The 24,914-nt window shown below is 45.6% G+C and overlaps 1 protein-coding gene across 1 annotated transcript in view; it reads left to right on the top strand.

The window, feature by feature from the left end:
• CBFB (core-binding factor, beta subunit) overlaps positions 1–13,889 on the top strand; it is a gene marked incomplete at its 5' end in the record, with an annotated part of 35,378 nt that extends 21,489 nt beyond the window's left edge. Inside the window, 2 exons of the mRNA XM_008949485.1 lie at positions 461–556; positions 13,244–13,889. Coding sequence (XP_008947733.1) covers positions 461–556; positions 13,244–13,312 — 165 coding nt within the window. The remainder of the gene's footprint in view (positions 1–460; positions 557–13,243) is intronic.
• Between the last annotated feature and the right edge of the window lie 11,025 nt (positions 13,890–24,914).

Here is a 24,914-nt window from a genome sequence, read left to right as displayed (position 1 = left end):
TGTAACTTAGATGATACAGTTTTTAAATGAAAGAGAACTAAATTACCATTATTTATCTAATGCTACTGAACTTGTATCTAGGTGCACCTTTGAATACTGTCTTCAAAATTACTTTTTAAGAGACAATACATTTTATTTTTTGTATAAACTTTTGACATTTCCTAGCTTTTAAAACTACAGCAGCATTTTAAACTACTCTGGAAAAGCAGCTGCCCTTTGAAAATGTATTTTAGCAGTAGCTGCATTTCAGCTTTGATTATCTCTGCTGCAGTGATGGAGGTGAGTATTATTTAATGAACCTATATTGGCATTTGCTGGAACTCATCCCTGTTCTAGCAGGTTCTGTAGGATATACTTGCCTTTGCTGCCAAGTGATCCCAAATATTCCAAAGAAATGTGATGTGGCAGAAATGGGGGGTAGGTAGCCTCTGGTGTCACTCTGTGTTGTCTGGTTTGGTAGCAGGAGGATGCATTGGCACAACAAGCCTTTGAAGAAGCTCGGCGAAGAACTCGTGAGTTCGAGGATAGAGACAGGTCTCATCGGGAGGAAATGGAGGTGAGGGTTTCACAGCTGCTGTCAGTAACTGGTTAGTACTTTCCCAAAACTTCAGATTGTTTCCATTTATTTGTCTGTTTGTACAATGTTGTGTATTTGTTTGTTGTTGTCTTGTAAAAATTGTGAAATGCATTGTTTTTTAACTCTTGTGAAATGAATTTCAAGTTTTTTAAGTTTGGAGGAGAATTCTCTGAATTGATCCTTTTTTTCCTTTCTGTAGACGGCCTTTTTGGTGGGTACTTGAACTGGAAGGATGCCGTTGTTCAGAGCTGCCCATATATACTTGACTCAACTGATACTTAAATTGCAGAGAGGGGAGTCTTTTGCCCCATGCATTTCTCCTGAACACAGGAGAAGCTTTGGGAGCTGCAGGCACATAATTCTGTAGCTTGCTATCCCATGTTGTGGCAGATATTACCTGTGAATTTAATCAGATGCCCTGGTCTGATTTCTCATACAGGCTAGTTTTATTTTCCCCTCACTTTTTTCATACTGGTGGGGATCCTTACTCTTCTGTCTCACTGATGTAGCTCCTCCTGTCTTGTTCCTTGCTTCTTTAGGGCCCCACAGTCTTGAATCTTGTTCTTTCTTGATGAGAGCAGAAATTACCGAGATCAAGAAAAGAGGAGCCAGAAAAGGGAATGGAAACCAGCTGCTCTGAGATGTCAAGGAAGGCAAGAGCTGTAAGGGATGAGTAATACATGAGAACTGGCAAGTTAAGGCAAGCTGTAGGTCAGGCAGAGAATAGAGAGGAAACAAAAACACTTTGAATTTCTTTCCCTCCCTGTTTCCTACTTCATCAGCACAGGCTGACTTTGCTGTAATCAAATGGGATCAGTCTGCTGTTTCTCAGGCTTTTACAAAATTTGGTTATTGGTACTGCTAAGCTACTTGTCTTCTGTCATCCTTACTGGTAATTGAGATGGTCAGACAGGCTCTCTTCCCTTCCAAGTACAATTGGAAGACACTGAGCATGAGGGTGAGAGGGAAAAGGCAGATGCAGAGAGTAGTACCTCTCACTTTGAAGGGATGGCTGGTTTGGGTCTCCTTGCAAACACTGATGTAGCCAGGTCAGTTGTCAGCTGTAGCAAAGGTAAAATCCTTCCCTTGGAGGCCTCACTACTGCTGGATGTGTGGAACAGCAGCTAAATTACTCAAATCTTTCTGACTCTGTCACAGCAGAGCTAAAACCTGCTTGTAAGTTCATCTCAAAAGGGAGGCAGAATTATAACTTCAAGCTGTTTATGAAGATCTGTGGCAGACTGCCTTAATTTTAACAACACAGTAGGAATTTTAAGCCCAGCCTTATGTCCTTGACCTCAATTTACTTGAAGATTTTCTTGATTTATTTTCCTTTTCTGTGCCTTTCTTTCCCACTCCTATTACTACAGAGAAGAAGCCCTGTGCTTACTGAATGCTGAAAGTTAAAAAAGAATGAGGCTTCCTGAAATAACTTAGAGTTCTTTGAGGCTTATTCTTTCCTCCAAGTGTAGAAAACAGTTACTTACAACAGGAATGCACAAAACCTCTTTCAATTAGCAGTGAGACTGAGGTAATATCGAGCATCTGGGGCTTCATGACAGACATCAAAACTTGTGACACTGAGACACAAAAAGCAACATCCCTGGGCAGCTGCAGGAGCTGGATTCAATAACTTCTGAGAAGACTCTTGCTTTTAATAAGGCAGCAGGCAGTTGTTATTAAACGATGTCCTTATTAGTTGCCAGTACCCATTTTCTTTTGAAACAACAACAGTTATTGTCCCAGCTCTAAAGCACTGGTGTAGTTCACCTACAGAAAGGAAGAAAAGGGAAAATTACTGACTCAAAATAAGTTTAAGCAAAATGAAAAACGTTGTCAAAAGGTACTTCAGAGTTACGTGCTGTCAAATACAGGGTTTTAATAATGATAATACATCTCGTGCATACTTGATTTTTTTTTTTTTTTTGTTTAATGTGCATGTTTAATATGTTTAACCAAAATATTTTTGCTTTGATTGCTTGCAGTTCTATAATTGATGCTTACATTTTGTTTTTCATTTGTGTATTTGGGGGAAGATGGCCTGGCCATATCTCTGGAATGTTCACAGATGAACTTTTGCAGTATGGATCTTAGGACTGTGTAAAAGTCAGGGTAGTTTGGGGTGGGGCAAGGGAGAGAACAGATAGAGACTTACAATGAGTTCCTAAGGAGGAATCGAGTTTTCCTGACACTTCAGTTGTATCCTCCTGCAGCAGCTGGGCAGAATCAAATGATCTTTCATCAGCAAACATTTGCATAAGGGGCTCATCATGATCATCATATAGAATTCTCAGTAGAAAGTAACACAGACTTGTGTTCCTGTGTTTGTATTCATGGCCTGTATGGAATTTTCCAATGCTTACATGCTCAGTCAGCTTGGAAATGGGGGTTTGTGGGTTGAACCCCTCTGAGGGTTGCATTGCTGACAGCTAGAACAACATCAGCGAGCTGCTTTGTGCACTGGGTGATTTCAACAGGTCAGATAGTGTCTGTGGTTGCACTGCAGAGATGGTGCTTGCAGGTTTTCATAGGGCAGCTGAGAAAGGTGGGTTCTAAGCGTGCTGAGTGAATTTTTATGTCTTACACTACATGGAGATGAAGGTCCCCTCAGCATAATCTTTTTGATGTTATCTATATACCTTTCATAGTTACTAAAACTTTTTATACATTTTTTTTCTTTCCTGCTAAGCTTGGTGTGGACAGTAAAACTTGGAATTGTTAGATCTGGAACAGGATTTCATCAGTGTTAATGGTTATTTGAGGATTTGCAACACCGTATAAAATCAGTCTATTTCAGACAGTAGAATTACAACTGAAATGCCTTTAATAGAGACCAGATTCTGCTTCTAGTGGGGGACGGAAGGGGAATCCTGCAGTATTCCACCCCCTCCTACCAAAAAGAGAGGCGCCAGCTCTTTGGAAACATTTATCCATCCAAAGCCTGGCAACATATGAAAATGATCAGATTCAGTTCTTTATTTATACAGCTTTCTGCGTAGAAAAGATTCCCTATTCTCAGTCTCTCTGTTGACTCCTTTGAAACAAAAGTGGTATGTCCTTGCCTAGGAGTGATCAGCAAAGGTTGTTGAAAACAGTTAAAATGCCTTGTCTGTGGCAGCTGGATTTTAGAGTGGTGATACTTCAAAGGGGGGGGCATAGCAAGTTCAACAACAATTTAGGAATAATTGCTATACTAAATTTCATTTTTAAGTATCCTAAAAAAAAGCACCAACCTGTCACAACAAAACCTCCAACAAAAAACCCTCAGTACTCTCAGGTTTGTATCCCTTTCACTGATGACTTAATTAGCACAACAAATCTTTCTTTTGATGAACATTATTCTTTGCATCTAAGGGCAGCACCAGTAGGTTGTGCTTGAGTTTCTAGATGTGATCATATTCTTTTGTGCAATTGCAGGACTCTTCTCATGTAAATAGGGGGTGAGTGGATTTAGGAATTTTCTTTGGAAGTGCCTCTGAGTTTATTTTTAATATAGTTTGTTTTGGATGCAAGACCCTTTTGAGTTCTTCTATCAACTTTTGCAGCTTGATCACATCAGATGCCGCAGATCCTGCTGCACTGTTCGGGATTCTTTGGTTTCAAAGATGCTTTTGAAGTCAGTGAGTGTTTCTAATTAATGCCTTCAAAATTAATAATGTCTTCCTATGACTTTCACTTTTACGAAAACATTGGAATGCTGGGACAGTAAATGTTTAATGATACACATGAAGAAAGACCTTATCCCCAGCTAAAGACTATTGTAAAAATAAACATTGTGTGAAGCTTCACAAGTTTGGGAGCTCTGAGCTGCTTGGAAGCTTGCACTATTTAGTGGCTTTGTACCAGTCAAGGTTCTCTTTCCATGTGCAAGTGCCACACCATGAGGAGCTTGGTCCAAGGCCAGTAATTTTGGGGGATGTTCTGGAACTGATGCCATTGATGGGTTGTATGAACTTGAAACAGTTGTAGGTTTCCTTTTGTCCAACAGAGAAGAGAGTGAGGAGGCTGAAATGATATCAGTGAGGCATATGGGAGGCAGGTGCTGAATTTTGAGTCTTTATCCCCTTGTGTCTTGGTTAAGAGAGTCAGTTCTCCTGCTTTCTCCTATATAGTATGGCTTCAGTGTCAGGATAAGGGAGTGTTCTGCAGAACCTGCTGCGAGGTTGCTGTCTGGATGTGCTTGAATCTTCCAGTAAAAGCTTCTGCTTTTTATTCAGTGTTCTGGCCATAGTAGCATAATGCAAAATGCGTTATGCTGTCCAGAGTGATTTTGGGGGATTTAAACAGCCCTCAGTTGGTGAAATCAGAATACATGGAAAATAACAGCCTGTGTTCAGCTTAAAAAAGCAGCAAGCAGGTGCCTCCTGCCAGCTCCTTGCTAGAGCAGAAGGTATGAAGTGGGGGATTTTCAAGGGAAGAGGCTGTTTTGTATGTTGCTGTGTGCAGGCAGTTTTTTGGTGAAGGTTTGTTTTGTGTAGGCAAACTCTAACTTCAAAATTTTTGTATTTAAGTGTGCAGTTTGTCCTACTGTTACTCATGAGCTTAGCTAAGGACATTCTTCTGATAGCTTTCCTTGGGGGTGGGTTGGGTCTCTTCTCTCAATTCTCCAGTGTAATTTGTTCAACCAGCATTTTCTAAATGTCATATTTTTCTATTTTGTGTTCATTTCCCACGTAACTGTCATACTCATTAATTTAGCAACACTGTGAGGAAGGAGGCAGAGTGGCTTGCTCTTCCCTGAATCAGTCTCATCTAGCAGTCTGTTTGTGGTCTTGGGCTAAATTTAAGTTACATTAATGGCTAAGCAGAGCCATTTTGGGAAACTGTATGAAATTCCCATTTGAAAAACTTTCATTTTGCTGGGAAAAAAAATATATTTTGAAACAAAGCACCAAAAACTCCCACCAACCTTTTAAGAATTTCTGGAGTAAAAATTTACCTGATTTTAAATACTCAGTCCTGCCCTAGGTTTCCACAAGTCTTTGCTGTTTGTGGGGAATTATGAGTTGAAAAAGGAGAGAAGCATTTAATTTAATTGTGCTGAGGTTGCAAACTCTTAGAAAACAGGGGTATGCTACAGAATTGTGAGCAGTCCACAACTGAAACAAAATCAAGTAGTAGGACTAACATTCCTATTCTGAGGTTCTAGACAGTGAAGTTGTTCTTCCTTCTTTCTTAAAAAACAATAAACCCACAAAAAAAAAAAATTAAAAAAATGTTATGACCAGATTGCTTCACAAGAACTTTAAATGGCTGGTGTTTGTAGAAGTGTTATGGAATGCATATATCAGGAAAACAATTTGTGCTGTACAGGATCAATGCTGGCTGCAGGACAGAGGAAATCAATCTTGCAAATCAGGGAATACTGGAATACAAACGTCTTCTTTCGGTCAATGAAGGTTAGAAAGGGGCTGAGCAGCAGAGGAATACTATCTGGAGGCAATCAATATTAATTATAAATTTATAACCTTTATACCAGCCTTCAAACAATACTTTTTAGAGAGCATTTCAAGCTTCCCCCACACCCAACCCCACTCCCTCCAGCTTGGAAAAGAAATTTTCATACAGAAAGTAAAACTGTTGGTCAGTACTTGAAGCTCTTGAGCTATACTCTTGCCATGCTCCTTTCCTTTTTTGGCTGCTTGTTACTTCAGTCGAGTAACCAACATGGGGTGCCAGAACCTGTGGCTTCCTAATAGCTTTTAAACAAAGATGCAGCTGTGGCAAAGGTTTCAGGCAGAGAGTGCATTTGGTTTGGGAAAGAAATTGTGCTGCTTGGCCTGGTCCTCCTCTGTAGCTCTCTAGAAGCTGGTGTGGGGAGAGCAGCCTTGGTATCAAACACAACTAATGTGTATTTTTGGTGGAGAGTGTTCTGTTCTAGGAAATAAATTGTAGGGAGCTTGAAATGAAAACTTGATGGAGGTAGGTGCTCAGTTATTTTAATTGCTCATACAGAATCCCAGAATGGCAGGAATTGGAAGGGACCTCTGGAGATCATCTTGTCCAGCTCCTCTACTCCAGCAGGTCACCCACAGCAGGTTGCCCAGGATCACATCACCCTCCAGGAGGGTCTGAAATCTCTCCAGAGAAGGAGACTCCACAGTCTCTCTGGACAGCCTGCTCCAGGCTCTGCCACCCTCACAGCAAAGAAGTTTCTCCTTCTGATCAGGTAGAACCCCTTGGGTGCCAGTTTGTCCATTGCTCCATGTCCTATCTATGGACTTTGTCAAGAAAATGATTTATTTTGACTTTCAATGAGGTTGAGACCCCTTGTCAAATGTGAGAGACTGTTTTCTATTATTTGCATAAATCAAGTGGTGCTTGACATTAAGGAAGACTACCCAGGTTCAAGTGAAAAGGAGAGGTGACTGCAAAATGGTTGTTATGGCCAGCAGGCAGAACATCTCCAGAGAGTGAAGCTGGGCTACAGAGGCTCATGCTGACAGCTATGCCTGCTAGGAATGTGGTGAAAATCATCCCCTGCTGACTGCCAGTGGCTCATGGGTACAGTAGGTGGGGATGATGATGGGGACCCTTTGCTGCTGTAGCTGAAAATTGTTCTGAGAAGTGAAGACTGAGGGGAAGAGTCTCTTTTCAAACCCCTCAGAGACCTGGAAGCATGCAGGGTGCTTCATCAGGCTATAATGGTGACCAGAGAAGTTCTGCTATAGAAAAATAGAATTGTTTTGGTTCAAAGAGACCCTTAAGATGATCAAGTCCAGCAGTTAACCCAGCACTGCCAGGGCACTAACCCCTGTCCCTCAACATCACATCTCCATGTCTTGGAAACCCCACCAGGAATGGGGACTCCACCATTGCCCTGGGCAGCCTGACACAGCCCTGGACAACCCTGGCAGGGAAGAAATTGTTCCTCAGGTCCAACCTAAACCTCCCATCGCAGGTTGAGACCAACCCCTGCCTGGCTCCAACCTCCTGTCAGGGAGCTGTGGAGAGCCAGAAGGTCTCCCCTGAGCCTCCTCTGCTCCAGGCTCAGCACCCCCAGCTCCCTCAGCTGCTCCTCACCACACTTGGGCTCTAGACCCTTCCCCAGCTTCATTGCCCTCCTCTGGCCACGCTCCAGCCCCTGAACGTCCTTCTGGTAGCGAGGGACCCAAAACTGACCCTAGGATTTGAGGTGTGGCCTCCCCAGTGCTGAGGCATAAGCTGTCACTCGTACTGGGTTGCAGCAGCCTCATTTTGGTGACCTCAGTTCTGAGAGGGCCGAGTTTCCCTGTTCCCTGCCCATCCTCTTCTGCTGAGTGCAGGTGACTGAAGTGAAGGCCTGGCCTGGCCAGCGGTTTAACCACGGTCACATCCTACAGGAGAGGCTGTTGACCGGTTTCTGAAGTCTTTTGTTTGGGTGGGTTTTTTGTCCTGCAGTTACATGCTTTTTAAAAAAGCATCTACAGTGTGTTCTCAGGTTTGGTGTTTCTTTTGATTCTTTTCAGGAGGTTGACAGTCCTTCTAAGAGAATCCAAATGTTCACAATTTAGTTTTTCATAACATAGCCTGATTTTTCACTGATTTAGTAAATTACAGATGGCAGATGCCAAGGTACATAATGCGCCTGCTCTGTCTGCCTCAGCAGCATGGAGCTGCCAGAACACAATTAAAGAATTGCAGTGGAGTTGTCCATGGAGAGACTTTATTTTGGCTACTCCTTGTGAGAGCCCTTCTTCAGATCTTCTCCATCTGCCTTCCCTCCTCTCTGTCAGTGCTCCCAAGTTATTTAGACAGATATTGGTGCAGTTGGGATTCCACTGCTTAGGATTCAGAGATTCCCATTTTGCCTGCTGTGTTTTGGTGATTGATGGCAAACCTGTCCATCCTTACTAACCTTACCTCCAGCTTTACCAGTTCTGCTTTCTCAGAGCTGTCGTGTAAACCACACGGTGGGACTGCGTTACCTTTTCTGGATGTTCTCGTGTGATCAAAGGAGCTGGTTTCCTTAGGTATGTCAGAGACCTCTGAACACACACAGGAGGGGATAGTTACAAATGTTTTCCCAAAACCAGGTTAAGGAGTTTTATTGGCACTGTTGAAAGTACAGTCAACTGCATCAGGGTCAGTATTGAGTGGCCGGAGTAGGATGAGGATGGGGTCTGACTGTCCTGGCTGCTGAAGGAACTGCTTGTGTGCCTTCTTCCTTAATTAACATTATTCTTAGATTTTTTTTTTGTTTGTTTTCATAAGTGTCCCAGTAACAGATGTAAATGTTCCATGATAATCCTTGTCCAAGAGAGTCACAGTTCTAGGTTCATGATTTGATGATTTCAAGATCTATTGAGAAAATAAATGTAACAGTGCATCATAATAAATATAATAATTATAGTGATCACTGCATCATAATAAATATCATAATGATCATAGTGATTACTGCATCATACTCCTGATAGGACTTTTAGCCCCATACCCTGTATTTGGGCTTGGGAAAAGCTCTTGAGATCTCAGGGCTCAAGAAGAGCACCGGTGTAAGTGTTGCAGGGGATACTTGTGCTGATGCTCAAATCAAAATGATTTTGTTAGTAACTTTTACTAGTTAGTATGTTATTACATGATGTCAGCGTCGAGTTCAGCATGAATAAATCTAAAATCTCAATGCTACAGGAGGCTTTGAAGTCTTTTTTTTTTTTTTTTTTTTTGGCCAAATATGTTCCTGCAGTTTTTTCAGGCGGTCATCGTATCGTCTCCAGAGTCAGTGGTTTTCAGTGGCTTGGGGCCAGTTCTAATTCCTTCCGTATTGCAGAAGATTTGCATGGCTTCGTGTGCTAAAAGCTGAGTGTGGAGTATTTTGGGATATTGAAACTCCTGATGTGTGTCGCATTAACTATTCGACTTCAGGATGTTTGGAAGGAAACTGTTGGTGTTGGGTGAAATATTGTCATTTTTAGGAAAATGGCAGCTACGGTGGGATCTAGGTACTATTTACAAGCTTTGCCCACAAGCAGATATTTGTTACCCTTGCACTAAATACCAAGTGGGCAACATTCAAAGTAGTGCTCCTGCAAACTTAAACTCAGCATCTGAGTGAAAAATGAAACGCACCAAGGTAAGATGAATAGCTGCCGTTTTCACGTGACTCGTCATGCCTGTGACCTGTGCCAGGGCGTTCCATTTCCCAGTGGCAAAGATAGATGTGTCTCTCTTAATTGAAACCAGTCTCCTTAATCTTGGAGAAGCTGAGCTCATTATTCACCAAGAGTAATTCTGATGCTGCTCCATGACATCATAAGGTACGCCTTGCAAAAATCACAGCAAGTCCTGTAATTCGGAGGATGGACTAGCTATGTGCAGAGAATGGGACCCCAAATTTGAGAGAATTCTGGACATGGCCATTTTACATCTGTAAAAGGGAACTTTCAGCTTCCTGTAATGGACTGAGAACTCCCAGATCCTACCATAGCGACTTTCACACTCCTCTTGTGAGTGTTATGGATCTTGTGGCATTTCTTAAGAAAGCTGTGTTTTTGCACCTGGTCAGTGGACAAAAACGAATCCCAATGCCTGCTGCTCTGCAGTGTCCTTGCTGGCTACATACAAGGTGATTTCTCCTGTCTCTTACAAGTGTTTTTTACTTTTTAGATACATGCATGATGACCTTACATCTTTCTTTTCAGCGTGTAGAGTATGGTTGTAGTTGTTCCATAGCGTGTGCATGCACATTGGCAGGATGGCAGCTGAGGAGAACACGTTTCATGTGGATGTATTCTCACATAGTAGTACAGCATGAGTAAAGGAGGGTGTCTGAGGGAGACGGAGCTATCACTACAACAAGCTGCAGTTGCTTGTGTAAATCCCCAGTTAGTGAAATGCAAAATTACACCTTTATCTGCCCGGAGTAGTGTTAAGATACTTTAATGACTGCTTTCGGTCCGTTGGAGGGTGATTTGTCATGCATTTTGTGCATCACTTGAAAGGGTAAATCTGGCAGTTCTTCAGTAGTGGCTTCTGCAAACTCTACAAGTAGCAGTGAGGTCATGAATCATGTGAATTCTTTCATATGTTTTAAAAGAAAAGGCCACTTTAGGCAAAGCATAAATGCAACCATATGCCAATACCTTGGAGCTTTCACTGGAATCTGACAACAAAATTGCTGGGTATATATGATTTGTTTTCTGAAGAAGAAACACTGTTGCTTTTAGAGCAGTAGTAAAACAGCAATTAACTTGCTGATTTTTCTAGTTAAGTGCAAAAAGGTTTATCGAGTACAGAGTTGGTATAAGTAAGACTTCTGGTAGTTCTTGGAGACAGTGCCTTTGTTTCCTTTTAGAGGAAAGAGCAGTTTAAAAGCAGAAGAAATCTTGTTACAGTCTGTTCAGTAGGGGAGAAGTATGTAAAGTGGAACTCTCATCCTTCTGTTAATCTTAGCACGGCTCTTCAGTCGGTGTGGAAGTATCTATTCAGACTTGTTGAACAACCATTTTGTGGTAAGAAAAATCTTTACAGCACAGTTTACTTTTCTGTTGATGGAAAAAAAAAAAAAAAAAAAAAACCACGTGCTTTCCCTCCTTAACCTTTCCACAGTAGTCTTGATAGTCAAAGCTGAATTACTTGACGTTTGGAAATGATATGAAAATCTCAGCTAAGTTCTGTCTCCCCATGTATTGCACTGCTACAGTTTGCAGAAGCTGCTTCAGCAGCTGAAAGGAGTACGCCCTTCAGCACTTAAAACCATCAGCGACGTTCGTTTTAATGCGATTCTTCAGAAAGATTACCGAGAAATCTGTGGGTTTGTGCACCAGCAGCGATGTTGGCTGTCACGTTCACGGTTCTTCGGTGTGTAGGAGAAGTAGATTGTTTCTTTCAGAGTATGTCCAGTGCTGGTAGAAGAGAGCAAGGTCAGCATCTCAACCCTAAATATTTAAAATACAACCAATGGCACTGGATATGTAGATGTAGTAGGTAAGAATTGTGGTATTTAAACTAGGGAGGGTGTTTCCAAACCAACAGCGCTAGGGTCACTAAAGAAAGTCAGGAGGGAGTTGTCTTCTCTGGAAAGATGCTGGTTATTTTATATGTAAGGCTCTTATATTACAGGGCTTTATTGAATCACCTCTCTGTGCATCAGAATAGGATCCTTGCAAGCGAACGGAAAACCTAACTTAAAATTGATATTTAAACAGCAGGAAGCCACAGTTCTCCGTTCGGGCGAAGCGTTGGGGGCATAGAACTAGGCAGGAACAGGCAGGAACGGTGAATAAGGGAGGAAGAAGTGAACTGAGGAAGAAAAGTTGAAACTGGAGAAGTCTGTGGGCAGCAGATGCAGGCGGGTTTGGGAGCTGGCGGACTCTGCCCACCGGCTGCTCCGAGCGGGAGCGAGGCAGCCAAGAGCTGTGCTGGCAGGGAGCCTTCCCCTCTGTCCACAGCTGTGAGTCAGAGGGGCCAGGGGAACACCTCAGCGCAGCAGCGCTCCTGCCGCCGTTAGTCACAGCTCATTGTCACTCTTAGTCACAGCTTTTTGGGCGGCGTGACGGCGGTGGCTGCCGAAACCGCGGATTTCAGCGGCGCAGCTGCCCCCCTTCAGCCTGTTCCTGCCTCTTCCAATAAAACACGAGAAGCCCTTCAAAGGAGGGAAGTGGGCACTTGGTTTAGCTTTTTCTTTTTTGAGAGCATTTGTTCGAAGCCCTGAGTGTGGTGGATTTTCAGAGCTGGGGAATCTAAGGGAGCTCGCCAAGTGATGCATGTGCAGGGATGGCTTCCAGGCCACGTGGTGCTTCCAGGCCAAGGTGCCAGCTCTTCACTCTATAGACATTAAATAAAAGCATCAATATTAAAATGTCTTAAAAACCAGGATCACAGAATTGCTTTAAATTTTCAAGTATATTAATATTTTTAAGTATGTGTGCTACTTGAATGCAGCCTGCCTGTGTCCAAGTAGAGAAAGGAGATTGTCTTGTACTGTGAGTGATATTACTGTGGCTGGCTATCCTTTGTTTCCCAAATGCCAGCAACTCAAACTGTTTAACAGAATCATTTATTCCAAGTAGGATGTACATTACTCTTTTTTCAATACAGGGGTGCAGTCATAACTACCAGAGTTTTCTCAGGTTTGTATTATTAACTTTACAGGTGCACCAGAGCAAACAAAAATGCTGCAGTAAACCTCCTACTTTATAAGAAGTGTTAAAATGTGTGCCAACATACAGATTAAATTGTGCTGGTGTATCACCATGTTATAAGTCTTTATTTTCAGGAAAAGCTGAAGTAAATGTTTCCCATATAAAAAAAAAAAAAATATACTTGAGGAGGACATTGTAACCTTTCTCCCCAAAATCTAGATTCTGGAAAAATTTACAGAAAAGCTTAACAGAAGGGGATTTCACAGGAGGTGCACAAAGTTGTTGCCTAACTATTCCTTGCCTTCCCCCAAGCTGGATGGAGAGGCAGAGTCAGGGCTCTCTGCCCCTCTGGAGGGAGGAGGGTGCCCATGGCCAGGTCCACAGCCCTCCTCCAAGATCCCTGTGGGGTTTGGGGGGATTATTGAATGGAGGGGGGAAGAATGATTTTTATTTTAAAGGCAAATGCATTGGTTACTGCTTGAAATGTCAAGTTGCTGCTTTAGAATTGGGTGTGGCCTTGGCCACGTTAATATAATGAAGAAATTAAGTAAACTTAGAACTTCAAAACATTTTTTTTCTGATCTTCAATCCTTGTTTATTAATGCAGGCAAGAAGACAGCAAGACCCTAGTCCTGGCTCTAACCTAGGAAGTGGTGATGATCTCAAACTACGTTAATCAGCAGCGGCAGCAGCAGGCATACCGTGGGGCTGCACACGTGCATTGCTTCTACTTGGCAAAGGATTTAATAAAAGACCAGAAACTGTGATAACTGGGTATATTATGGTCTGTTTCCTGACCTGCGGCAGTCGCAGTCACCATGAACTGCCATGGTTTGCACTATGTTTATGTTACAATACCTGCATTTCCCATTTTAAGCATGTAGCCAGTGGCAATTTGAAAATTTGTTGGTTTTTTTTTTTTCTATGCAAACTTATTTTTGTTGGCACTATTGTAGTGAAATGGAAACTTATGCAGCTATAAAAGCATTTTTTCTCAACTCCAATAAAAATTGTCACTTCAAAATAGGGCAAGATGTTACAGATTTAAAACTTTTTGGGGTTTTTTTTGTTGTTTTCTTTTTTTTTGTAAACTGCTGGAAGCCAATGCATTCCAAGCTTCATTTTTTTTTTTTTTTTAATATGGGCTTTTGGAATTTTGATTGTCCTTCTTGTGCTCCTGCTTTATTTTAGATACGCATTCTTACCTTTCTTTCAGTCTTCTCTTTTTCTAAATTTGCAAGACCTTCTTAAAACTGCTGACGTCATTTTGCATTATTTCTGAGCAAGACCCAGTGAATCAGAGCTGTGGGAATCAGTTTTCAGACTGTGGGGGTTTGTAAACGGTACAGTCGCAGTATTCTTTTAACTGCTAACAATTCATTGGTTCCACTTTTTAAAATGATGAAATCTTCAAGTGTGTTTTCACGCATTAATCCATTCTGCCCCAGTATCTGGCTTAGATTTTATTGTGTATCAAGCAACTTTGGGGGGTTACACCCCTGTCTGTAGTACTTTACTGAAACTCATAAGAAGTCGCAGGCTGGCTTCTGTTTTATTCAGGGATTTTTTTAACTAGTTCTTAAAAGGGATACTGCAACTCCACAGTGGGATCCAACAGCATGTTAAAACTGGGGACAAAAGACATCAGCTGCCGAGGTGATAACGTATTGAATCACGTTTCAGATAGCTGCTTGAAGTGTATGTTCTGTCTTAGGCTTTTTGTAAAGTTGTGCTGAATGGTGAGAGGTTGAGCTGAGGTGGTGTGCAGAAAATCTCACACTGTGCATAGGATGCTTCTCGTCCATCTGATGCAAATTGAGACTTCCATTGCAGTGGGTTTTCTAACGGAGTACAGCTTGGGCTGAGTTAATCTGTGCTAATTACCTTGTTTCTTTTGGAGTGTGGGTGAATAGCCTGGTTCCAAATTTTCCATTGCGTCCAACAGTTGAAGAAAATCGATTGGAAATGGGGTAGCATTGGCTTTGCTCAAACGTGGCGCTTCCTGTGCAGCCTGATGAATTAAAATGTCACTTAAAACCTTTTTAAAATAAGTGATCTGACGAGTATTGTAAGAATTGTTTCAAAAGTGGAAACTCTGTATGGTTAGAACAGTTAAATCTTAATTAAATTCTATAATGCAAATAATTACCTTCCTCATTCATGGCAAAAGAGGTCTTGCAAACATAGAAGCAGCCGTCAACGTGAAGGAGAATCTTTGTATGTTAATAATATGAATATTTAACATTCACTTAAAAATGTCAATAGCTGTAAACTGTGAGAATGTCATCAAATAGAAATATTTTGATACTTCAATTTAAATGTGATTCACCTCAAAGAGAACCTTTTTCACTCTGTGGCCACGTGTTCTTCTTGCTCTTCTTCCCCTAAAGATCAAATTTTTCTAAGTGTGTCTGCAATGAGTTACTTATGCATCCACATGTGTCCCCTGCCTCAGAGCTTCTCCACCATCTGTGTTTTTTTGATGGAATAGTCTGAAGCTTTATTTTAAAAGGGTTTCCTAACGTTTCAGACAGTGGTTTTAAACCAGAAGTACACAGGAAATTATGCTATCAGATATTAACGTTGCTATCTGGTGTAAATACTGAACTTTCCCTATCATCATTTAGCGTTCTGCTGCTTTCCATATCTTAATGCTGGCATTAAGATCACAAGCCCTTCCCCCTCTGCTGGTTAGCGCAGACTTTTTAAAGTGCATTTTTAAGTTATTTGATGCAATTTGATATTTTTTCATAATTTCTATTTAAACTGAAGTTGCATCATCTTTCTTGAATTCATCTCCTGTAAGAGTTGCCTTAAGCTACAGGATTGCTTTTGCTACTTTTTGTGTTGTATGTTTAACTTTCATAATAAACTTCTGTGTAGTGAAAACGAGTTGCTGTAGATTTATTTGACACACTGGTAAGAGTCCAGGCGGTGGTGGGGTGTGTTTTTGGGGTGACTTCCCACCTCCTGCTGGGGCAGGGCTGCCTCGGTGCCCGTGGCTAAAGCAACAGTGACATCCAGTGGTCGCTGGACTAACCCAAGTTCAGGGACTTTCCGAGGTGGGTATTTAAGGCTCTCTCAGAACTCTTTATAGAAGGAGAAATGTGGATTTTGCTGCCTCGACACTCGTGGACTTTTATATCTGGTCTGCCCCGCTTACTCCAGAAGCATCTGTTTGCTGACGCATAGTGTCATAGAAGGGTTTGGGTTGGAAGGGACCTCAAAGAAATCCAGTTCCAACTCTTCCACCATGGGCAGGGACAGGTCTCCTGCTAGAGCAGGTTGCTCAGAGCCCCATTCAGCCTGGCCTTGAACAGCTCCAGTGTTGGAGCATCCACAGCTTCCCTGAGCAACCTCAGCCAGTGTCTCGCCACCCTCAGCATGAAAAGCTTCTTCCTTATGTCTAATCTAAATCTCCCCTCTTCCCTAAGTAACCCTAAGAAACTTCATCTCATTAATAAATAAAATAAAAATGGCATTGACTATGACCTCAGCAGACACTGTAATGTGGGAAGGAGGGAGCTTTGAAAGCAGCCAGCAAGGCCAGTCTCTATTCCTGTGATTCCAGGTGCCTGAGGATGGGTGGGTAGGTGGGATCTTTGTCAGGTCCTGCAGGCTCTGCCATCAAAGCAGCTCCTTTGGAAAGGTGTCTTTAAAACACAGTTAGCAAAGCCCTTGGTTAACTCCTAGGCTTACCTGCGTGTTCGTGGAATGAATGATTTTCTGCTCAGGATGCATCACAAGTGGTTGAGTCCATTATTCACAAAGCCTCCCCTGAAGTAGGGACACCTGGAGGACAGAGGTGTGTTGTGCCTTGACTTCTCTTAGATTGAGTTGGCCTCTGGAGCATGAATAGCAGAGGGAATCTGAAACTGAGGTGCCTACAGCTGAAGAGGGACTTTAAAACATTCCAGTCTTTTCCCTCAATTAGCAGACTTGGGTGGAAGACCACTGGGGGCTTCTTGGAATGGAGAAGGATGTTGGTCACCTGGAGCCTGACTGGAGCGGGTGAGCTGTGCTGTCTTCTGGCTTTTTTCTCCTCTTGCAGTTACGCAGCTTTGTTCTAACCTGAGAGAATCCAGAGAATTTACTGTTCAGTCCATTCTACAGCAGGTTTCAAAACCTGAAGGAACGTGTTTCTGTGTCTCCCTTGAAGGAGTCAGCAGCTCTCAGCTGTCCCAGGCTGGGCTCCTGGTCGCCCTCTGAAAGCAGGAAATGATGAAAATAAAGCTGTGGGTGAAACCAGCAGCTTTTCTGTTCCTGAAGGTCTAGGGTGTCTTCTTCAATAATAAGCCTCATTCAGGTAAGGACTGGGAGGTTGAAGAAAGGACACGTTGTTTTGGAGACCTCCAGAACCCTGTGGCCTGACAGGACCTTGGCAGGACTTCCATATTTATTTATTTTGTCTGCCACGAGTTCAGGACTCCACTTTTTCACAGACACATTTAGGAATCCATCCTAGAAACAGGAGCCGTTTCTGCAAAGTTACGTTATTTAGTTACCACATTTCCAATGCAAATCAGTGGATGACAAAAATGGCTTCAAGGATGAGAATTACAGTGAGAAGTTCCAGCACAGCATTTGCATAGGCAACATTTCTCATAACTCATTTGCCTGACATCCTGTCTTCACACTGCCACAGAATGTAAATCCCAGGACATGCATATTCATCAGCTGCTGCTTGGGGTTTAAGTAACTTTATTAAATGGTTTTCTCAATTACAGGTTGAGAGAAGTGAATTTTCAGAATTGCCTTGGGCTTGTTTTTTACTGTGCTCAAGACTGAGGGGGGAGAAAAGTACCAGAGAAGCTCCAGGTGCTGCCCCGGACACTGCTGTCACCCTGTGGAGGTGGCTGTGGAAAAATGGGGTGCCAGGAGGAGGGGAAGAAATGGGAAATGGGCATGTTCCCTGCTCAGCTCTGCTTTGCTCAGCCTGGTCTGTGGTTTATCACAGCTGCTGAGACTTTTGCCGTGTCTTTGTTGCTCCCCACGACTCTTCTGATGAGTAACTTGGTGCTTTCCAGCTTGTTGGACTTGACAATGGTGTCTAGGGGGACACAAGCTTTCCTGGTGCTCCCCTTTCCCTCAGCCCACAGGCTGTGATTCTGGTTTTCTCAGTAACTGCTGGAGTTATGACCTTCACCCTTCACAAGCCTCTCTCTTCCCCATTGCATCTCCAAATTCTGAAAACTTCCTGAGAAATTCAGGGCTCTTTGCAGCAGTGATGCAGATGGTGGCTTTTCAGGTTGGAGCACATTGGGTTGGAAGACAAAACAGAGGTGGGTGGGAGGTAAGAAGCAACTTCCTGGGGCTGATGTTGGTGACATCAATCATTTCCTTCAAGTCTAATGGGCATTGTTGTGTTTGCCTTCACTTCAGGTTGGCCAAAATGGTGGTGGCTCTTGGCTTGAGTCTGGAGCAGAAGAGGGGGCACACGGTACTGAGGGCCCGTACCTAGAGCAGAGGTTCTGGGTGCCAGTTAGTGGATTTGTTCTAGTCTACATACTGGTGAGAGAAGCAAAGGTGTACAGGCAAGGACACCACTCTCTGAGACCGCTTTCTGGCCCATCTGCCTCCTCTGCCTTTGTCTGAACGTCTGATCTCCAGTCCCCACCCTCCTCGTCCTGCTGTGGCAGAGCTGAGCCCTTTGCAGAGCTGGCTGTAGGTCTTTTTTAGAATCCCATATTAGAACACCTCATCTAAGATGAGAGCAGTGCTCATCCCAGGAGCTGGTTCCCACCAGGCAGCTGGGCTGGTGGGCAGTCTCCTGGCTTGAAGGCACCTTGCTGCCTGAATTCCCCTGGGACAGCTGAGCATTCGGTGGCATTCAGTGGCCAAAAGCATTGAATGGATTTCCAAGGCTCGTTCCCAGCTTCTCCAATTGATTTGAGCATTTTAACTCAACGGTGTTTCATATTTTGGCCAGCCCTGGTGCAGTGGGCTGCTGTTCTCAGCCCCTGGAACCATTCCAGGTGAGGCTGGCCGAGCCTCTGAGCAACCTGCTCTAGTTGCAGATGTCCCTGCTCCCTGCAGGGGGCCTTGATGGCCTTGAGAGGTCCCTTCCCACCCAAACCACTCTGTGATTCTGTGAAACCCCAGAAGCTCTATGCTTGGAGGAGAACGGAGGTTGGCAAGAGGAGCATGGATTTGCTGCTAGATTGCAAACAAAGCCTTGGGGGAAATAGCTCTTATCTCATCAGAAGACAATTCTTCAGAAACAGGTGGCTCCTTCCAGGAACACCAGATGAACCATCACCACTGAGCTGGGCAGGCTGCTGAGCATCTCCCTTCCCAGAATGATGTGTCACCTACTTATAAAGCATCAGGTCCTCTCCAGCCCCACCAAGGGCAAGGAGAGAAGGGAGGGGTAGGTGGTCCTGCATGCCCAGACTGCACCTGAGCTGCCCAGCTCTTGCCTTCTGCTTGGGCCAGAGCTGCTGTTGTTGCTGAGAAGCCCCCGAGCTTCTTCCTGGCAGCAACAGCCCTGACCTGGGGCTGCTGGGTGGATGCTCCCACCCAGAGGAGAGGACAGATCCTCTTTTTGGTTCTGCTTTCGGTTCTGCTCTGCAGAACGTGGCCACCAGGACCTGGTGTCAGTGGGCCCGCGGGGCACGTGGCTCTCCAAACCCACCAACCCCACAAAGTACCTCAATCACCAGCTCCTTCAAGGCCTCTCGCTGTCTCACCCTCTGCTTCTGCCTCAAGGGCAGGATGTGCTGGTGGGACCACAGGCACCACGCTGCAGAGCAGGACCAGAAAGAAAGAGGGAATAAACAGGAAAGTGAGACCCAGAGGGTGAGGAGCAGGAGAGGTGGCTGCACAGGGAAAAGGAGCGAGGTGGAAAAGCAAGGGCTGTGGGAAGGACTTTCCTCCAGCTGGTCACCTCTTGCTGGTGGCTCAGGCTGGTGGCTTTAGCAGAGCAGCAACCAGCCGTGTTTACCCCACCGGCATGTGATGCAGGATCTGTCCCCCTTGACAACACTCTGAAACTATTTTTTGGCTCCGAAGAAAATTACGATGGTCAAACAGTGGAGGGTTTGTATGTGAGACCATCAGAGTGGCTCTGTGGCTGTGGCACATGGAGGGGAGCTCAGCTCGCTGCCAAGTTGATGTTTGGTGTTTTATGGCTTTTTGCCACATGGGTTGGATGCCACAAGATGTTGGCAGCAAGCAGAGATGTTGGCTTGAGTGCAGACCTGATCCTTTGGGTGCAAGAGCCCTTCTTGCTGGGGCTGGGCTGGTGGTGAGGGATCTGCACAGGACAGTCCCTGCTACCAGAGCCAGGGGGGGAACAGCTCGATTCCTGCTGTGAAGTGGGCAGGCTGCAAAGGGGGCTCAGTGAGCATCTCTTCTTTGTTCTGTCCCTCGCTGCCTGTGGGTGAGATTCCAGTCACAGTTGAGCTGCTCATTTGCCAGAAGTGAGCAGTGAAGTAGGCAGCCTGAGATCTCCAGGGGCTCCAGGAGGGCTCTGCCACCCCAACTGCTGCTCTGCCTCACCTCCCAGTAAAGGATGAAACCCTGAGCCTGGGCTGGAGCAGGCTGGTGGGGGGGCTGGCTCCTCTTCCCCTCTCCTCACATGCTTTGCCCCACAGCTTTGCCTTGTGGCCCCTATGTATTGTTTGAGCTCTGAAGCTTGAACGTCCCTTTTGGAAATGTCTCTGAAGGCAAAACTCAGCTGAGGTGAGAGCCCTGCCACCCACACAGCACTCTGTGCTCTGTAACCCCTTGGCAGGAGGATTTGTGGCATTCTATAGAAACACTTCTACTTTTTTTACAAAACCTGTGCTTTAATTTTTTTTTTTCATTTTTTTTTTTAACAGAAACCCTGCCCTCTGCCCCAGGGTGAATTTTCTCATGAGGGATGCTTGAAAGAGCCGAGCACCTCACCAGGCAGCAGCTGAAGGAAGGATGGAGCAGCCAGCAGCTCCATCAAGGGGCAGGGACCCTGCTGGCTGTTCTTATTGTTGGTCCATGTTTAAAATAACACCTCGATGTCTTTGGGTGAGCGCCGGGGGCCTCCCATTTCTGCCCATCTCTAGCCACCGAGCATGGTGCAAAAACTCAGGGGGGTTTTGGAGCTGCCAGGCGCCCCTGTCCAGGGTGTGGGAAGTGATGCTGGTGGCCACTGCGGTCCTGATGATGGAGCAGAGCACGTGCCAAAGCTTCACCACAGTCTCCCACCTTCCTATCCCTGGCCAAGCATGAAAGATCTTTATTTATTTATCCAAAATCTTTATTCTCCGCAGGCTGTGTGGCTCTGAGCCTGGCGCGCCCTGAGTACGGCGAGGAGGTGGATGCTGCCCCTGTGGCCAAACCCCAGCCCACGCAGGCTTTCTGGACAAGGCTCCTGATGCACTGGGGGCTTGGTGTGCACAGGGAACCAGCTCATTGGGAAAAAGGCCCTTTCTGCCCCAGCACCCCCCAGCCACAGCACCCGCAGCAGGGCAGCTCCTGACACCCCCGCCAGGGAGCTGGTGCTGCCCATTCCACTCCCCTTAACCTTGGCTATGAGTTTCTGAGTGATTGGAAACATCCCATCAGGGTGTGCTTAGCCCTCAGAGAAGTGCTGAGTCAGGGAAAAAGGGAGCCAGGGGTCTCCCCTGGGAAGAGCCAGGCTCGGGGCTGCCAGCCCCTGCCCGCCCAGTGACACCCACCCTGGCACCCACGGGTGCAGCATCGCCTCACCTGAGCCGGCCCGTGAGAGTTGCCCATCTTGGTGGGACTGGGGTGTCCAAGCGCTTGGCTGGGGGATAAATCCCCCTGGAGAGCTGGGATAATCCCCCAGGAGTGTCTCAACGCTCTCCCAGGAGCACAAGCAAGTTGTGCAACAACGTTTCTAACTCCAGAGCCAAAGCTTCTCGGCAGGAAAAACACCTCCAAAAAAACTAAGAGCAACTTCAGAGCTTCACAGAAAAAAAACCTTTTTCCCCAACCGAAACAGAGCAGCTGGCTGAAAATGCATTTTTCTGGGCAGATTTCCTTCCAGAGGGGATTTGTGGCGCTGCTGAATCCCATCAGGAGAGGGCAGCTCGTCTTTACCGCGACCTGCCGGCGCTTTCCCCGTGCCTCGCAAGCCCTCGGGCACTTTTGGTCCTTCCTGGTACCTTCTGCATTTTTCCTTTGGCCGGCTGGATTGCAAAGCCCAGCCCTTCTTCCTGCTGCTGTGTGGAAATTAGGCAAGTCAAGTAAATACCCGGTAATTCCCTGCAGCTCCCACCCCAAAAAGTGATGGCATCATGAGCTTTTGGTAGTAGGGAACCTGAATTGCCTCTGGTGGATGCACCCGCTGTGGTGCCTTCGATCTGAAGCATTAACACTGAGCCAATCTCTTTAAAAAAAGAGATTATTATTATTTTCAGAAAGCTGTGTGCTGCTTCTGGAGCCCTGGCATCAGACTTGGGTGTTTTCCAGGAATTGCTCCATAATCTGCAGAGTGAGAAGGATAATTTGTTTTTTTTTTTTTTTTTTAGATTTCATTTTTGCCTGTCCCATGAAGCTGCCAAAACGATGGTGCCTTGCCCAACCTGCCTTAGCCATCCTGCCTGGTGAATTTTTCATAGTCTTAGTTGTGTAAAAATAAAACCTTAGACCACCTTGTAGCTGGATCTCCACCCAGGATGGTGTCTCCAGGGGAGGGATGAGCCTGGAGGAGATGGAGGTGACCCTGGTGGGTCTCTGATCTCTCTGCAGAGCTGATGGTCCCTAGTGCAACCCCTTCCTCCTGCTGCCTTTAATGCGAGTGGCCCCAAAGCAGCCTTCAAGCTGCTTGCCTTCCCTGGCGCAAGTGAAGTTTTGGGAGGGTTTCCTGCCGTTTAGTGCTTTGGGATCTTTTTGTTCTTAACCTGTCTTGGCCAGTGGAAGGAGAGCTGTGGTCTGAAAGGAATCCAGCCCCTCTGGGAATCCAGCGAGGATGCCCAAGGTGCAGGTTGGGGGGTATTTTCCTGCACCCAGGTGAGCAGAGGGCTGGGGCGGTGGGCACAGAGGTGAAGAAGTGCTCTGACTTTGGCTCTGCCTGCCAGGCATCCTTCAGGAGGCTTCGGTGGGATTTTCAGGGAGCTGGGATCTCCTGCTGCTCTGGGACCTCCCTCCTCACCCCAGTCACCCAGAGAGCACCCAATGCACGGGTGCTGCTGCCCTCGCCTGCCCCCTGCCAGCTCTGCTCTGCCCTCCCAGTTATTTGAGGGGTGTATTTTCAGCTCAGAGACGCAGAAGGAGCTGGCAGGCTCCCCGGAGGAGAGTCCCCTGTCAATACACTGGTTAGCATTTTAAAGAGCAAACACCCAGGGTGGAAGAGCTGGGAGGTGCTGGTGGCTCAGGCACCAGGGCTGTGGTGGCATGGAACCCTCCTCCAAGCTCAAGTGGGGTGTTGGGTGATGTATGGAAACCGGTGGCAGGCACACCCAGAAAGCAATTAGCTCAGGATTTATTTTTTTCCCATGGTTGCATTCAGCCTTTATTGTGTTGCTTTCTAATCTCTGAGCCTATTCGGGGGTTCCAGCTCCCACTTCCAATCTTCTTCTCCAAAAGACACTGAATTTTTTTAGTCTGCAAGATTTCTACCCAGGTATTTCTTCTCTCAAGTGCTTTCATTATGGATATAGACATACATGTGGTGAGTCAAAGTGCCGCGCGTAGCTCTTGATGAAGGCTCAGCCCATGCTCCTGGGAGAGGAAAGGTTAATTCCTCTTTTTGAGCCAATAAAGATGTGTCAGAAGGCTGGAAGAAAGGGGAAAAACTGCGTATTAAGATGTCACCATGCCTGGATTTTTTTAATAAAAAGCAAGCAAGGCATGAATAATAAATAGAGGAACACGCCGCTGACTTCGAGGGAAAGCTGATTTCCCTGGGGCTCGCTCCATGCCTTGTCTATTAAAATCTCACCTTCACCTGAAGAGAGCTGCTGGGGAATGCCACACTCAGAGCAGAGCCCGGATGAGGTCCTGCTCCCAAATGTGCCTGGGCTTTCACTCTGACTGCCCCTGCCAGAGCTGGCTCCGACTGCCTGGGGCACAGGAGGCGTGGCTCTGCCTCTTGGCATCAACAGATACTGGCTGTTAAAAGAGTCACCTGCAACTGGAACGGGCAGGGCAGCTTCTGGTGGGGAGGAGCAGCAGTGCAAAACCTAGCTGAAATCCTCCTTTTCTCTCTTTTTTTTTTTAATATGAGCAACTCAAAGTTCTGTGGCTAGCTGCATGCAGGGTTTTCTTAGCCATTTTTTTCTGTCCTGCTGCAGCCCTAGTGGGCACGTGGGATGGGTCACGTGGGCAGGATGTGGATGGTGGGGTCACGCCAGGACTGAGTATCACTGCCCCGAGGGATGCAGCAGAGGAGATAGATATGGCCCAAGGAGAGTTTTTATTCTGCTAGCACTTTCAAATAAATGGGGAAAAATGCATCTCCCCCCATTTCCTGCCCCTTCAGGAGCCTTGAACTGCCAGCAGAAGGAATTAGCACTGCTTTGAAACCCTCTTTCATCATCTCTGGAGGTGCTTAAAATACAAGTAGATGTATCACTTGAGGCTATGGACTAGTGGTTAGGGAAATGTTGGGATGAAGGTTGGACTTGATGATCCTAGAGGTCCTTTCCAACCATAGTGATTCTGATTCTCTGGACCCCCTTGAGTTTCCATCACTTGTGCAGCCCTATTCCAGAGGTCATGTCCCTTCATGTGAGGCTGGCACCAGTCTATTTCTTGTTTTTTAATTCCCTGGTGATGTTGGGCAATGCTCAACCTGCTGTCATTCATCTTGGATCAAGTTTCTTGTGTAAAAATGTGTGATGGTCTGATGTGCGGTGGCCAAGGAGGTGAAAGCATCTCAGCATCTTCTCAGGAGAGCTCCATTACCCTGTGTGGATGCCAACTGCTTGTGCCTGGGGACTTCAGGGTCTTCTGGGTCTGAGCAAAGCAGGTTCACCTGTGGTAACCACCAGCCCAGGAGGAAAGTGGACTTCTTCAGGGACAAAACACTTGGGTGGCAGTACCTCTGCTTTCTCAAAGAATGTTGTAAAGCCAATGACCTCGTTACGACTTTCTTCCTTACTGAGTCATTCCTGAGCTTGCTCGGGTGACTTCGCCCCTGCCACTGACTAATTTCTCCTTAACTCTCCCCCCCACCTTGGCCTTTCAACCGGAAAAACTGGCTGCGACTGGATAGGTTCGGGTTGGTTGGTTTTGACTGCGGACCTCAACGCGGCGGGTGTAATTAGTGCTCGCCTCGGAGCTCCTGAAAGTCGCCTGGCAACAAGGACAGGGGATGGCCGGGGAGGGAGGGG

This window comes from Merops nubicus, unplaced genomic scaffold (genome assembly GCF_000691845.1).
Source record: "Merops nubicus isolate BGI_N331 unplaced genomic scaffold, ASM69184v1 scaffold15531, whole genome shotgun sequence".
NCBI lineage: Eukaryota > Metazoa > Chordata > Aves > Coraciiformes > Meropidae > Merops > Merops nubicus.
This window is presented reverse-complemented; position numbering and strand designations above follow the sequence as displayed.